This window comes from Hyperoodon ampullatus (assembly GCF_949752795.1).
Source record: "Hyperoodon ampullatus genome assembly, chromosome: 12".
Taxonomy (NCBI): domain Eukaryota; kingdom Metazoa; phylum Chordata; class Mammalia; order Artiodactyla; family Ziphiidae; genus Hyperoodon; species Hyperoodon ampullatus.
In genome coordinates, this window is record NC_136925.1 from 62790451 (window position 1) to 62807959 (window position 17509).

General features: G+C 40.0%; 1 protein-coding gene across 1 annotated transcript in view; it reads right to left on the minus strand.

Moving 5' to 3' along the window:
* The window catches only part of MAP3K5 (mitogen-activated protein kinase kinase kinase 5), a gene marked incomplete at its 5' end in the record, with an annotated part of 225813 nt that overhangs the window by 49753 nt on the left and 158551 nt on the right, over window positions 1-17509 (minus strand). The window contains 2 exons of the mRNA XM_079716111.1: window positions 142-275; window positions 14050-14131. Coding sequence (XP_079572237.1) covers window positions 142-275; window positions 14050-14131 — 216 coding nt within the window. The remainder of the gene's footprint in view (window positions 1-141; window positions 276-14049; window positions 14132-17509) is intronic.

A 17509-nucleotide genomic window follows, 5' to 3' on the forward strand; every position in this document is an offset into this window, starting at 1 on the left:
AACCTCAGAGGGAGCTAATTAAAGCCATGGAGTTTTCAGACAGAGTTTCATTAATTAGAATATTACCAAAATATTTTTTTAAATGCTATTAACGACCGAAATACCTTAGAAAACAGCTTTCATTAGTCACAATTACTGTACCTGCTATCTCTCTCTGGGATTTCCTTAATGGCGATTCTGACTTGGTTGCTCAGATCTCGACCTGCATAAACTATCCCATAAGTGCCTTTTCCTAAAACGACTCTGTCACCATTTTCATCATATTCATAGTCATACTACAAAAGGAAAAAGAGGGAGAGAAGATTGAAAATTAGTTGCAGTCCACATTTTAAACATCAACTTTTTCCAAGAGCATTTTTCCTTATTTTATCAAATGGCTTTAACATGGGAAAGAATAAGACGAAGTTCAAAGCAACAGCTTCAAGAACCAAAAAATAGACTCAACATAGAGCATAGTGCATTCACATTTTCACAACTGTTATGAATAGAGGGGGGACTATGTATTTAAACCCATAAAGGTACTTCTCCAAAAGCCCACTTGGATTTTTTCTACCCACTGAATCCTGGTTTTCATTGATTCTGGAGATGAGTATGATTAGCATCAATGTCTATCAATAGCTATCACATCTCATTAGCCTTTCTTTTGTTTTTTAGCTTTTGGTACTATGAAAGTATTTCACACTCTGCCAGGGGAATAAAACCACTGAAAGGCTTTGCTTAAGAGGAAAATTTTGAGGTCCTACTGGTTGACAATAATAAAGTAAGGATTATTTGTACTTCAGCCCCAATTCCCAATTCCCCAAGGTTAAAAAACATTTTAAAAATAAAAAATGAAGGAAAAATTTCATTTTTGATGTAAAAAGGACATATTTACAGCCTTAAACCCCAAAGTGTCAAGCATGTCCGTTGAATATGGAAAATGGATCAAATGAAATGGGTATAGTGACATTTGGTAGGGACCTTCTCAGACCTGGAGGTGTCACCCAGAAAGGCACATCTTTTGTTGTGAACTTAAACTACAGGATTCAGGGTCATCAAATGATCAAGCCAAGTGTCTGTAGAAACCCAATGTAAAACTACAAACCAGCAGGAGAGATCATAAGCACAAGCTCCTTCTTTTGTCTACATTTTGCTAGAGTATAAAACTGGCAGCACAGGGCTTCCCTGGTGGTGCAGTGGTTGAGAGTCTGTCTGCCGATGCAGGGGACGTAGGTTCGTGCCCCGGTCTGGGAGGATCCCACATGCCGTGGAGCGGCTGGGCCCGTGATCCATGGCTGCTGAGCCTGTGCGTCTGGAGCCTGTGCTCTTCAACGGGAGACGCCACAGCGGTGGGAGGCCCGCGTACCGCAAAAAAAAACAAACAAAAAAAATAAACTGGCAGCACATAGCTAGGTTCAACTCACCGAAGGGTTTGAGTTAGCCATTAAAAAAAAACCTGATTTCTAACATTCATAAACCTGCAAAGTTAACTTTAACACAAAAAAATAATCCAAAAGAGGATAATGATAATGGATTTTGACAGTCACTAACAACATAGCCTTAAAATATACAGACCTGACAAAATTACAGAGAAAAATAGACAAATATAAACCACAATAGGTTTTAATAGAACTCTTTTAGAAACCAATATATCTAGCAGACAAATTCAAAATAGAGACCCTAATGGCACAAATAACAAGTTTGGTATAACAAATACAGAGAGAATCCTGTATCCAGATATAAATTCCTTTTGTGCATATATGAAAAATATAAAATAATTAGTCACATATTAAGCCACAAAGAAAATTTAGACAAATTTCAAAGAATAGATATCATAAAAACCATGATCTTTGACTACAAGATATTAAAAATAAGATAGCCCAAAACTACGTTTTGTTTTTTTTTTTGCGGTACGCGGGCCTCTCACTGTTGTGGACTCTCCCGTTGCGGAGCACAGGCTCCGGACGCGCAGGCTCAGCAGCCATGGCTCACGGGCCTAGCTGCTCCGCGGCATGTAGGATCTTCCTGGACCGAGGCACAAACCCGTGTCCTCTGTATCGGCAGGCAGACTCTCAGCCACTGCGCCACCAGGGAAGCCCCAAAAACTATGTTTGAAAACTGACTATTACAGTTTAAAATTATCAAGGGATTAAAAAGTAAATGATCATAGGAATTACAAAATAGTTGAAAAGAATGACATGGAGATGAAAAATTTCATGGCTTTAAAGGATTGCATTAGATACAGACACTATGGAGAACAGTACGGAGGTTCCATAAAAACCTAAAAATAGAACTACCATACAACCCAGCAATCCCACTACTGGGCATATATGCTGAGAAAACCATAATTCAAAAAGAGTCACGTACCACAATGTTCATTGCAGCCCTATTTACAATAGCCAGGACATGGAAGCAACCTAAGTGTCCATCGACAGATGAATGGATAAAGAAGATGTGGCACATATATACAATAGAATATTACTCAGCCATAAAAAAAATGAAATTGAGTTATTTGTAGTGAGGTGGATGGACCTGGAGTCTGTCATACAGAGTGAAGTAAGTCAGAAGGAGAAAGACAAATACTGTATGCTAACACATATATATGGAATCTAAGAAAAAAAAAAGTCATGAAGGGCCTAGGGGTAGGACGGGAATAAAGACACAGACCTACTAGAGCATGGACTTGAGGATATGGGGAGGGGGAAGGGTAAGCTGTGACAAAGTGACAGAGTGGCATGGACATATATACACTACCAAACGTAGGGTGGATAGCTAGTGGGAAGCAGCAGCATGGCACAGGGAGATCAGCTAGGTGGTTTGTGACCACCTAGAGGGGTGGGATAGGGAGGGTGGGAGGGAGGGAGATGCAAGAGGGAAGAGACATGGGAACATATGTATATGTATAACTGATTCACTTTGTTGTAAAGCAGAAACTAACACACCATTGTAAAGCAATTATACTCCAATAAAGATGTTAAAAAAATAATCACTTAAAAAAAAAAAGAAAATGTTCCTGTCCAAAATACCTAGATAAAATAAAATACTTTTAATGCCTAGCCAGGCTTATTAAAACATAAAGAAGACTTCAAGGAGCTAGAGATTAAGAGGAAAAGGAACACTAAAGGGATAATCACAAGAAATGATGTCCCTGCAGCCCAAGCGGTGGGGATGAGGGCAGGGCTTTCAGACTTATTAATCTAGGGCAGAGGTTGGCAAACACCTTCTGTAAACGGCCAGATATTGAATATTTTCAGATTTGTGAGCCATACGATCTCTGTGGCAGTAACTCAGCTCTGCCACTGTAAATAGCTCAACCAAATGGGCATGGTTTTGTTCCAATAAGACTTTATTTACCAAGAGAAGTGGTGGGCTGGATTTGGTCTTTGGGTTACAGTTCACCAATTCCTTATCTGAGACTTTGGTCTTAATGCTCATTTGGGACAGGAAATGAAGCCTTGTGCCTATGCAAGGTGAAGAGCTGGAACACATAAAACCAGGGTCCTTGAGGACTGTAACATGGTGAGATGGTAGATTAGAAAAAAGTCAGCCCACTGCACTGAGAAACAAAAAGAAAGCTTATCTGTCTTAGACTAAGCTCTGAGTTGACAAAAACAAGTCTCCTCTGAATACTTCCAACCATTGGCTGATCCTCATGCTGCCTGAAGTTCACATTTACACTTATAATTTATACCCGTAATTGGTCTTGAGCCTGGGAAATCCCTGGAGTGACAACAGAAACAAAGCAAAACATTTAAAAGGAAGACTCCCTTAATACAGGCTATGCAGGATTCTCACTGATACAATGCACCACTGAAATTGAGCTCACAATCCAAAATTTTAAAATATATAACAAAACAATTCACCATCAGTGAGTGTTGGCTGATTTGACAAATATCAATCCCTAAAATTTCACAAAATAAAAGAAACTGAAACTCTAAAATAAGTACATTTAACATAAAGTTATAAAATAAGAAATCCAAAACATGAGAAAAGGATAAGACACTCTAAAAAAGGCCAGACAGATTTGAGACAGACTCAAACCTAACCTCCAGAAGTTGAGCCTTAAATAGGAAAAATAAAAATAAATTCACACTCAGATATGATATAGGGAAACTACAAAATATGAAAGGCAAAGAGAAGATCATAAAAGAAAGCAGAAATAAAAAGGACAAATTACCTACAAAGGTAGATAATCAGATTACTCGGTGAACTCTCTGGGGTATACACTCTCAACTTGAGAGACCACTGTCACAGAGGATGAGGAATATGGGGGCATACTGTTACCAGCTTGTTTATTTGTTTCCAATAGGTTTCCAAGCCTTGACAGAAGGCAATCGGGCTGTATTCTTTTGTGGAAAGCTATGCCCACATGCTAGCACCGGGTGAGCACTGGTCTCCCTGTTGTAGACCCTTCTTTGGCAGAGGAAAGAGGTCAAGCTCTGGAAGAGAGGTGTCTACTTGCCCGGTGGCAACACTGTACCCAGTGTACAATAGAGAATACTCCTAGCTACCTAATATATGGTTGAAGGCTGTCTTAGACCAGAGGAGGAAACTAGATATGTTTACAGGATGAAAGAACAGGAAACAGGGATCATTTAGCAATTTCCCCACACTAGAAGATAAAACTCCAGGAAAGAGGCAGTAAACATAGTCCAAAAATTCCACTTGAAGGAGTCCAAGTCTCTACACCCAACTCCTGTGGCCTGGACTTCCGCCATGCTGTACCATGCATGCTGGAAATCTACCAGCCAGGGCCCAGGCTGGCAGGAGGCAGGACAGGGACCATCACCAAAGTAGCTCATCTTTGCCAGTGTGGCCTATGAAAGGGACGGAAACCTGTACACTGAACCTAGTACTACCACCACCTTACATTATTATAATGCACTATAATTAACAGAAAAAAAACCCAGCTTTCAATAACCTACCTCATTTGATGGTCATAATAAGCCTTTGTCATAGTAGGGAAGATCTATGATTAGCTCCAATTTACAAATGATCAAAAGTATCTTCCACTGAAAATATGTCAGAGCAGTGGTTTAAACCAGCTCATCAGGTTCCAAGTTTTCTGTTCTTTCTACTGCCAATGGTGAAGGAAAATCCTTTTACAGCATGAGAGCTGCATCTTAGTTCTTAGTTCTGGTTCCAAACACCAGTACTGTAGAGATGTTCCAGCACATTGTCAATATCCACTGAACACCCATTCACTTATTCAAGCATACAGTAGACATCTCTTGGCCATCTTAGACTCCATTCTTCCCTTTCCCTTACTCCCCACATCAAACTGATTTCCAAATGCCACCAGGTTAATCCTCACTGCTCTTGCCTCATTTCAGGCCTTCCTTGCTTCTGTACTAATTCTACAGACTCTTAACTGGCCTCCCTGTCTTCTCCTCTCTTGTTGAGCTGTTCCCTAATTCATTCTCCATTAAGTGGACAGTGAACTTTCCAAAGTTCAAAGTTCCAAAGTGAGCTTTCCATGTTCATACCACTGCCTCTGCTTTATCGGTTCCTCATGACTTTCTGGATCAAATCCAAACGCCTTAGCCTGGCATCAATGCCCTTCAGGACCTTATTGCTGCCTCTGTGTCTAACCTTCTATCTCATCAGTGTCCCCCCCAGAATTCCCAGGGAGGTTCCACAGATCTTTGTGCCTTTACACATATGCGTTTTCTACCTAGGTAATTCTGCCTTCAAAACAAGGAAGCTTTCGGGCTTCCCTGGTGGCGCAGTGGTTGAGAGTCCGCCTGCCGATGCAGGGGACACGGGTTCGTGCCCCGGTCTGGGAAGATCCCACATGCCGCAGAGCGGCTGGGCCCATGAGCCATGGCCACTGAGCCTGTGGTCCGGAGCCTGTGGTCCGCAAGGGGAGAGGCCACAACAGTGAGAGGCCCGCCTACCGCAAAAAAAAAACAAAAAAAAAAACAAAACAAAAAACAAGGAAGCTTTCTTGAACTGTCCACCTGACCCTCAAAAGCTGGGTTAGATTCTGGTCTGATATGCTTCCAAGGCCTTCTGCCCTCACTCGCTCACACTTTTTTCACTCTTCTCTTACCCAAATCTGCATTCCAGTCTGTACTCTGAGCTCTTTGAGAACCAGGACTTTAATTTCTCTGTCCCTAGTCCTAGCCATATCTGGCTTGTAGTAGAGGCTCAGTGGTTATTGGCTTAATTAATCAATCAGGCTATAAAAAAATTGATGAGAACCTTTTTAAAAACCAGGTGCCAAAACAAAACATTTAATGTTGCCATCCATTTATGTTTGATTGAAAGGAGCTTTGCCCCAGGGATACTTACTTAACATAGAGAAGAATATATAAGCCTTGATGAAACTGCTCAAGTTTTAGTTTCCCTAAGAAATGTAAAGCATCAACAGACTATTCTTTTCTAAAAAAACAATATTAAGTATAGAAGTTGACTCCTGTTAAATGAAGTGGTCATGGTAAAAATCAAAAGGGTTTTCAATAAAACTGAAAACCGTTCCAAAGGGTAGTTGCCGCTTGGTTTCTCCTTCTTTTTTAACCCCCTTTTCCTATTCTTACAATATAGAGATCTAAATTGAAAAAGCAGGCTTGAGAAAACTGCCCTGACCTACAAGAAGAGAGAATTATCTATGTGATGGCCGAAAAAGTAGAACAGAGCATTGGCCAAAAGCCAAGGGAAGGCAGGGTCTGTTAAATGACAAGTAGGTAGAAAAAGGAAGGTGGGGACAATGGGAATTCAGTATTTAAAAAAATAAGAATAAAATTACACTGCTTAGGGCTTCCCTGGTGGCGCAGTGGTTGAGAGTCCGCCTGCTGATGCAGGGGACACGGGTTCGCGCCCCGGTCCGGGAAGATCCCACATGCCGCGGAGCGGCTGGGCCCGTGAGCCATGGCCGCTGAGCCTGTGCGTCCGGAGCCTGTGCTCCGTAGCGGGAGAGGCCACAACAGTGAGAGGCCCACGTACCGCAAAAAAATAATAATAATAAAATTACACTGCTTATATAGTTTGCATTCTATTTCTATGGCAAAGGGCTAGCAACTCAGGCTGTTGCTGAGGGAGACCACTGAATTCTGAAGCAGTGACGAAAACGCTTCTAGAATCAGCCCTTTCTTGTTGCCTGCCAACTGCTTAAACTGGCACTGGGAGCAGAATGAGCGTAGGAAGACAGTCCTGACAAGGCCAAACAACAAAGTGATGACCCACTTAGTCCTTGCACCGTCCAGGGATCCACAGTAAAACAGCCACCTTCTAAAAAGCCATGCACTTCCCCCGGCACTTAATTACCTTAGCTGAGCAGTCACCTCAAAGAGCCAAACGATAGCTTTGCTAATTTTCAGTCTATGTTGCCTTAGTAATATGTAAATGCTGAAAACATTAATAACTACATCAATTTATTTCATAATTAATGAAAACATTAATGCTACTAATAGCATTAATAGAATAGGAAAAACGCTGTAGGTACAAATATCTAATCTCATAGCTCTCTCCTCCCTCAGATCTTTACTCAGACCTTCTCTTCTCAAGGAGACTTCCCTGGCTTCCTTGTCTAAAATTATACACCCTGTTTCACTGTAACTTCCTAAATCCTTCCCTGCTTAATTTTTCTCCTTTATACTGATCATTATCAAATATAACATGTATTTCACTTATTTATTATCAGTCTCCCACTATACTGTAAGCTCAGTGAAGACACGGATTTTCTGTATTTTGTTCTCTGCTGGATCCCCAGCACCTAGAGAGTGCCTTCCACAGGTGTCCAATAAACATTTCTTGAGTGAACTGATAGAATCCACTTGGACCCACTAATGTGATACCAAGATTATTTTAAGCTGAAAACATCTGAATAAATAGCAGCTGCAGAAAAAACCTTATCTAAACTTCTTTTGCTGACTTAAGCAAAGTCTCTCGAAAATACAGCTGCCATAATCCCCTCTCCAGGAGGTTTAGGACCACTTATACCTGGATAAGAAATTACTAAACCAGACCTTTTCAAAACTTTCAGTACCTTCCACTTGTTTCTCATTAGTTTCCCACCATGTTGCTTTCCCTTGAAGTCCTATTAAGAACTTTTCTTATTAAGATAAATAAACTCTTAACTCTAGTTGTTCAGGAATCACTTCTTTGTGTGTTCCCTCGTACAGAAATAAACTTTGTCTTTCCTTCTGTAATCTGTCTTTCGTCAGTTAATTTGCAGGCTCCCAATCACTGAACCTGAGGTGGTAGAGGAAAAAATTTTTTTTCTCGCAACAGAATAAATGAATGAGTAACAAACTGATATTCTTGTCATACAACACCAGAAGGGATAGCTTTTCTCAGGCAGTGCAGTAACTGTGGATGTTCAACTTGAGATCTGTACAAAAATAGAAATAGGACTCCAAAGAAAAACAAACCAGTGTGCCACTGGATGACTCTGAATTGATTTAAATGAATTCTAAACTATCATTCACTGTTAATGTCTGTGAGACAAATCAACAGAAGAAGAAACGGTAAGGTATTTCATCATCCGGCAGATGTTTGAGTGAAAGGGAAACATTCATTTTATCTTGCTTGTCCCTAAGCCATCCCACGAGGGGGCAACTTCCTCTCTATGCACCGTGGAAACTACATATAAACAGGTTCACAGGGCCAGCTGCTATGATTACCTGAGGCTTGTGTCAGTCATACATCCATTTTGATAAAACAGTGAGGTAAATATTACAAATGCATTAAAAAGGAGGAGGAGGGAAAAAGGGAGGGAGAATATATGTATGTTTGGGAGAGGCATGAGGAGGAAGACAACATATTCTGTATGGAACACCAAAGGACCTCAGTAATTTATGGCTTTTTCAAGGAACTAAAAGAGAGAGAGTGAGAGTGAGAGAGAGAGAGAGAGAGATGAAGAGAATGGGTTGAGTGTCTTGATTATGGTATTCAGCTTGATTATGGACTTAACATTGATTCAGCAATCTTCAAGCTCATTTCCCAGCATTTACTCTGCCCCCTGCAATCCATATCCCCCTCCCCCCAGTTTGAGATATGGTTTAAACAACTCTGGTTTTGTCACTCCCCAGCTTCAAACCCTTCTGAATGAACTTCTGCTTGGATGCCTGACACCATGCAAGACTGTGGTGAAAAGGGAAAGAGAGCCACAGTCCAGCCTTGGGATGTAAACAGTCTGGCGCAGGCTATTGAATTACAAGGCAATGAGAAGAGCCAGGGCAGAGGAGTGGGCAAAAATGCCGTAAGAGCAGAGAAAAGTGAGAAGGGGTGTCGAAAACGATTCAAAAGTAAAATGATTCAAAAGTAAAAATGACCCTTCAGCTGGATCTCAAAAAATTAGGAAGCAGTCACCAAGTAGGACAAAGCAGAAAAAGCATGTGGAGTTGGGCACCTGCATGTCAAGCCCAGAGGCAGGAACAGCCTGGTTGTCTGAATAATGGAAGGGAGTTTGGCATTGCCGGACCACAGAGTGCAAAGGAAAGCTAAGTTACAGCCAGGGAGGTAAGCATGTTCTAGGGTGCGGAAATCTTCTACAAAGAGTAGCATCAAAGCTATTTCATTTTAATTAAAAAAATTTTTTTAATACCATTTGCAGCGACATGGATGGACCTAGAGATCATCATACTGAGTGAAGTAAGTCAGAGAGAGAAAGACAAATATCATATAATTGCGCTTATATGTGGAATCTAAAAAAATGGTACAAATGAACTTATTTACAAAACAAAAATAGAGTCACAGATGTAGAAAACAAACATGTGGTTACCAGGGGGGAACGGGGTGGTGGGGGGAGGAGGGATAAATTGGGAGATTGGGATTGACATATACACACTACTATATACAGAATAGATAACTAATAAGGATCTATTGAATAGCACGGGGAACCCTATTCAGTACTCTGTAATGATCCATATGGGAATAGAATCTAAAAAAGAGTGGCTATATGTGTACGTATAACTGACTCACTTTACTGTACAGCAGAAACTAATGCAACATTGTAAATTAACTGTACTCCAATTTAAAAAATTAAGGAAAAAAACAAAACAAAACTTTTTAATTAGGGGAGTCACCGGATTAAATCTGCCTGAGAGATCTCTCCAGTGATGGCAGGGACAGTGTATTATTGATGGCAGGAGAGATATCAGGCCGCATGAGAGATGTTGAGGACCTGAGATGGGGGACTGATAGAGTGGGGTGAAGGGACTGGAGGAGATGCTGGGGGTGAGGCTGGAGCAGAAGCTGCTCTGAGGCGTCTGGCTTGGGTAACCGTGTAGATGCCCCTGTTCTTAATGAAGCTATGAAAGGCTCGGAGAACAAAAACAGGGACCACAGCTGACAAGTGTTAGAACTCTTACAGTTAACTGTAAGCAATTGTTCAATGATTTCAATATAAGTTTATTAATACATTAAACTATTTAAGATATGGGTTCATAACCCTTCCATTTCAAAAGACAGCCTTGAATCAAAAAACATGGCCTTGAATCAAAAGAAGTTGTTTCTCTTTCTGTTTAAAAACAGAAAAGTCCACTGAAAGTGGTATTGAGCTATATTTAAAAGACCTGGTACAGTTTATACTAACCTTGAAAATTATAAAAAATGTGAGCTAGGAAAGGACATTTAAGATCTTCTTGTTCAACTTTCATGTAAGGAATGATATCATCTTAACCCAGCAGGAGTAAGAATTTTGTCCAAAGTTATAAAACTGGCTACTGGCAAAGTTTGAGCCAGAACCCAAGACCACTGACCCCAGCACAAGGATCATACTAGAGCAGGGTCCGATATAATCAGTTGGAGGAGGGGTCTGACCATGACCCGAAGGAGGCTGAACCCCTCCCACAACTATAATGCTTCAAAGAAACCTCAGTTTTTAAAATCAAAAAGAAAAGTAAATCTTAACTTGGGCTTCGAATAAGAAGTTTTTCAAACACCAGGAAGTCTAAGGATTAGCTTCACATTTGTGGTTTATGGAACCACATTAATAGTTAATGTTTGCCAAATGCTGATGCCACCCCAAGTGAAGTTAAAAACTTTTTAAAAGCATCTGATCTTTCCAACATTTTAATTTTGTTTTGGGCCAAGGTACCCAAAGGCTTCAGGAATAACTGACACGTGTATTGAAACAATTTTAATTCTATCTCAAATGAAGGTAAAGATCAGAAAATAATTATTCTGCATACAAATCTCCAAAGTAATCCTTCTTGTTTATACTATAAAGAATGGGAAGAGGAGGAATTATTTTTGCTATGTCATTCATGGGCTGAAGTTTGAGTTCAGTTTGTGGTAATGAAATTAAGGAACTCATTTTAATCAAATATTCAGAATACTGAAAAAATAATGTTAGTCGAGAATGTTGAAAATAGCTAAGAAATGTGATCAAGGGTATAATGGAGTTATCATAACTTACGCAAAAATATAAGTTAAGGTTATTCAATAACTCATATTGTATAGGTGTTCTGGCTACGAAGGGACATTCCGTGAGAGGGAGACCCAAGATGGATTTCATCATCTTCACAGCCCAGCACATCACCGTATCCATTCATTAATGTTATGCTAACAGAACACCCAAGACTACAACATCAGCAATGTCACTGGTTGTGGCAAAATGGCAAACTAAGCCAAAATGTTACTTCAATACTTAAAACAAGTACTCTTGAATTCACTGTATAGACTATACAGTCCACTGGGAATACTGCAGAAGTCATTCTATGTCATAGACTTTAAATTATTCTGATAGAATGCAAAGGACAGACGTACACGAGTGTTTTTCTAACATTAAAAGGATAATGGGACTTCCCTGGTGGCGCAGTGGTTAAGTCTCTGCGCTCCCAGTGCAGGGGGCCCGGGTTCGATCCCTGGTCGGGGAACTAGATCCCACATGCATGCCATAACTGACAGTTCACATGCCACAACAAAGGAGCCCCCAAGCCGCAACTAAGACCTGACACAACCAAATAAAAATAAATAATTTTTTTCTTTCTTTTTTTTTTTAGTATAAAAAAATAGTATACCTGTGCTTTCTTGAGAAGTGTGAGTTAGGAGCACTTTGATGAATCGGAGAGCACTATGGTATGAGTTGGTTTTTGTGAGGTCAGTAGACCTACTAAAACCCTCTGGATATTCCTAGGAAGAAACCTGAGCACTTCCCTCCATCTTTGGCTGGTGAGTGTTCTCAGCGTTTGCAGGAGAACTGTCTGATCAGGAAGGGTGTCTTACAAAATCCACCCCATTTAGTACCACTGCACACAGATCAGGAGATCTTGACCCTGGATCTTCTTGACAGCTCTCTGAAAAGTGATCTACCTACTGCTTTTACATTATAGGAGACTGAGTCTTAGGAAAATCAGCTGGCCAGATTCACCACAAATTCTAAGGCAATTAAAGCCGTGTTATGCAATGCATAGGGTTAAATGAGTTTCTAAAGCAGAGTCTCTGAACTGTTGATTCAATCAATTATGAAGACCAAGCTTGTCTAACATGGCTACCATAGCCTGTCTGTGCTATGTGTATTTTTTGTAAGATGGATTTAGTTTTTCAAAGAAGGGTATGAAATAAAGGATAGCTATCACTGTTATTGCTTTTGTAAACCCAGCAATTTATGATATTGTACAATAACTTTATGGATTTTCAAATCTATCCACGTGCTACTTTATTACTAATGGAACTGTTTCATTTTCATTGTCTTTGTTAACTTTTACCCTGGCAGTTGCTATGTATCAAGTGATTCTAAATTTAACCCAAATAAAAACAGAGATAATGAGGTGCAGTCAAAAGAGCACTGATGTAGAAATCAAGAGATCTAGTTCCTAACCACAATCACTTAAATAAGAAAATATAACAGTGCAAAATATAAAGCATAACAAATAAGAAGTATTGTCTATTACTTCTGTAGACAGCAAGCTAGTGCGTGGGGAAGATTTCTTTTTTCCAAATTAGGTCTATCATCTTTTTACAACTTAAATGAAAGAGGCTTAGGCTTACCCAGGAATATCAAAAGCTACACAACTGCTAGAGAATTAAATGAAAGAGGCTTAGGCTTACCCAGGAATATCAAAAGCTACACAACAGCTAGAGAAGTATAGAACTTAACTACAGACAGAATTAACAACTGGTTATTATATTTAAATTCCCCTCGACTGTTACCCTACTATTTCAATGCTTACCTAAAACTTCTAGCCTACGAGATGACATTATCGAAGTGATCTAATATACTAGGTATACCAGTCAGGTTGGTGTTCTAGTTTCTTCAATTTCAGTTTAACATTAGAAATGTAATTTTCAATATTGCTTGGATTCAGAATTTGGTCCCAAGTCATACACTGGGAAAGACTTGGAGAAAACAGAGGCCCACGACCATGCCTGGAGAAGTGTCAACCTTCACACACTGAAGATGCTCAAGTGCAAGAGTCAGCTCTCTTGAAAGTTCCCAGCACTGTCCTCACTGTGGTGGAAGGCTGTGCTATACACAGCAGAAAGACATGATGGAGAAAATGGACACAGTCGAAAAGTAGGTGTCTGCAGCGTACTATATCTAGGAGGCACAAGGAAAAGCACTGCGGTTGAGAGCAACAGCACTGGGGTGACTGTTATCACCTCCTCTCTTTATTTTGTTAATCTTTCATTGTTTCAGGTTCTCTGCATAAGCATACGAATGAGGACGGTGAACGGTTCTATCATTCAGAATTTTCACTGAATTTTGCTTGTCTGAATTGCAACATAACTCAGAGGAGAATAAAAAATGTGTAAGGGCACTGTGACTCTTGCATTGAGGGTTATCAACACCCTCAAAGATAAAGCACAGTTACTCACTATCAGAGTAAGATACAAAAAACTCAGTATTCCTGACTAAGAGTTCTCCAATGTTTGCTTTTCAGCCCTTTTTAACCAAAGGAATTCTAGAAGCTGCTTTTAAACATTAAGGGAAAGCTTATAGACTCTGGCTGAGCTCTCTACCCTTCGTTACTACTCACGAAGTGCACGCGCACACGCGCACGCACACACACACACACACACACACACACACACCCCTTCCCCTCAGTAAAGCTTTAAATAGTTCATTCTAAAAAATTAGCCACAGAGAAATTTAGTAAAATGAACTCAGAAACCAGTCATTACCTCCAGGGAGTCACCTTCACAATCTCCTTCCTCTGTATTTCTCCCTTTCTCTTCGGTAATGGTGTCCACCATTTCAAAAAACCTGCAATGAAAATTGGTATATGGTCACTCATAATACAGAAGATATTAAATATAAGCAAGCACGTTTCAAAGTGACTTCAGAGCAAAAAAATGGGCCCTAGAAGAGTCAGGCAATAAACAAAATATCAGCATCAGTGTGAAAAATATGATTTTTCATATTTTTGGTAGGATTTGCCAGAAATTTCTGACCTAATGCCTCACAAGTCATAGTAACATGATATGTTATAGAATTAGAACAGTAAGGCTAGACAAGGTCATAGAAAGGTTAAGAATATGGACTTGAATATTATACCAAGGTTGCTAGTATTTGCATGATTTGGGGCAAGTTTCTCCACCTCTCTGAGTCTCATTCTTTAATTATAAATGGGGAATATGAGTATCTATCTTATAGGTTGTTGTGAAGATGACTTGAGGTAATACTTGTAAAGTGCTCAGCACAGGGCACTCTTTAAATATTAGCTATTATTGTTTTGCTGCTGTTAATATTACTCTTTTTAATGGGACATAACAAAAATACCGATATTCTGGAATAGTGTCTCTAAATTCTGAGCTGACTCTGCGACACAGTGCTGGCCACTACATTTGATCTCAGTTACTGAATCTTCTGCCTGAGCACCTCAGTGTCATACATGTGGGGTCCCATATATACAGTCTGCAAAATACTGATGGAATCAGGAACAGCTAGCTTATATGTTTGTGACAGAAGCCACCTTTCTGTTGGTGACAAACATTTTCTTCAGGAACTATTCTTGTAAAGTTCCTTTTTTTTTTTTTCTTCCTAGAGGTCATTTCAGAGCTCCCCCCCAAAATTATGGTAAGAAACAGATCTTCCCTCTGCAACGCTAGCTGTGTCTATCCATTCAGAAGGGATGCTAATGGTTTCTAGCCCAGACGTGGAGTAAGGGAGGCACTGTGAACAGGGGCTGATGATCTCACAGGCACGTGATGCTGCGTACTGCCAGCCCAAGGGAAGAGCAGGTTACTGTGTGACAAGAAAAGTTTCCCTAACACAACGCAGAACCTTTATGCTATCTCTGTACCTATGAGATAACAGAAAATAAATATTGGTCTCTGCCCCCAGGTTCTGGCACAGAACTCCTAAAACCCTTGTAAGTCATAAGAACACTCTGAGCATCTCTTGTGTTCTAATATTTGTCTAAGACCCCATCTCTAACATAGGTCTCCTAAAACCTTTGTAAATTCCTAAGTGATAGAGCACCAGGAGCATCTTTTGTTCTAAGCAACTCTGGGTGGACTCCTGGATGGGGGCTGGTCAAGACCAAGCCACGATTAGAAGCTTAGAATTTTCAGCTTCATCCTCCCACCTTCCTCCAGAGAGGGGAGAGGGGCTGGAAATGGAGTTAATAATTGTTCATGCCTACATGAGGAAGCCTCCATAAAATCCCAATAGTAGGGGTTTCAGAGAGCTTCTGGGTTGGTGGACATACCCATATAGGGAGGGTGATGCACCCCAACTCCACAGGGACAGAAGCTCCTGCACTGGGGACCCTCCCAGACCTCACCTTATACATCGCTTCATCTGGCTGTTCATCTGTATCATGTCCTTTAATAAACTGGTAAATGAAAGTAAGTGTTTCCTTGAGTTCTGTGAGCCTCTCTAGCAAATTAATCGAACCCAAGAAGGGGGTCGTTGGAACCTCTGATCTATAGCTGGTATATCTAAAGCACAGGTGATAATCTGGGCTTGTGACTGGCATCTGAAGTCAGGGGAAGAAACAGTCTTATGGGACTGAGCCTTTAACCTGTGGGATCTCACTCTATCTCCAGGTAGATTGAGTTCAATTGTAGGTGTCACAGAGAATTGCTTGTTGTGGGGTAAAACCTCCACACATCTGGGGACCAGAAATGTCAGAAATGAAGTGTTTTGTGTGAGGAATAAAGGAGACACAAAGGAAAGAAACACAGTAGGGAAGAACTGGTTTTTTTCCTACACAGGAAGGAAAAAACCTTTTCTTATACAGTACCTCTTATCATCCATCCATCCATCCAACCATCCATCCAACAAATACTCATCAAGTTTCCACTAGGATAAAAAACTGTTCTGGCCTTTGGGAACATGACAACGAACAAAATAGACAAAGTCCATTATGGAGTTGGAAGCCTCTCTATGGAGTCTGCATGTGATGCCTAGTTCCTCACTCTTCCTTTCTCTATATATACATTCTTTGGAGGTTAAAGACAAGAAAAGAAAATCCCAAACCTGATCAGAATGATGGTATGCTCTGATGAAGATTACATATCCTGATGAGTTACAGACAAAAGCAAGTTCAACCAAGAGGAAGAACATGAAAAGACCTAAACAAATTCTAGGTTTAAAGATAGACTTTAAGATTTGGGGTAAAGACTTCCATCAGCTACTCACACAAAAATTTTCAACAACAACTTCTTTAAGTAGAATATAACACTTCTAGTGGGGTGGGAGTACAGTGTAATTTTTAGATGCTTGGATTCTGAAGTAACATGGGCCTGGTTCAAATCCCAGGTTTTATGCTTTTTGGCTATATATGATTATAGGCTAGTTAAACTCTCCAAGACTCTACTTTTTTTTTTTACTCTTTTCAACAAAAATATTAATATTACCTACCTAATAAAGTTTATTTGAAGATTAAAATAGATATGAGGTCTGAGGTCAGTACTCCATAAATCTTAGCTGTAATTATCACTGAAACAAATGAATAGCCTTGAGAATTCAAGCGTAAGTAGAAAAGTCGACCATACACGTGCTAGGAATTCTTTCTTATTTCCAAGTCTTTTTACTACACATTTTACAATAATAAAGATAAAACTTTAGCTAAGAATCTTAAATTAAACATACATATTTTTGGTACCAAGATAAAAATGATTGACTGTATATTGCAGCTAGCATATCAATCATTTATAATGGGGTCAAACAGTTATTATTTGAAAGAACAACCCCAGCAAAATCTTAAGTCCAAGCTGGCTTTTACCTGCACTTTGGTGTCTAAATTGCCACGCACTTCTATAGGTCCCCACAATTAGTCACTGTGTTCTAAGGGACCAGGAAGTACTTAGTTATTAGCCCAAGACAAATATACCCAGGGAGGTTAACCCAAACATACAATGCAGTCCATGGATTTTTGGATTATCTTTTATGGGTGTAGATTACATCACTGGCTCTTAGCTCAAGTTGTCCCTCCACCTAAAAATCCAATGTAAGTCGTCGAGGGTTGGGCTCAGGCACTTTCTAGAGCCCACCAGTTGATTCTAATATGAACCAGAGTTAGGAGCCACTGTTGTAGACGATGGTGAGATTATTCGAAAGAATTCAAGAATGAAACTTTTGGTAATCACATAATACATGAGCACTTTAAAAACGAGTCATAATACTTGGCAATTA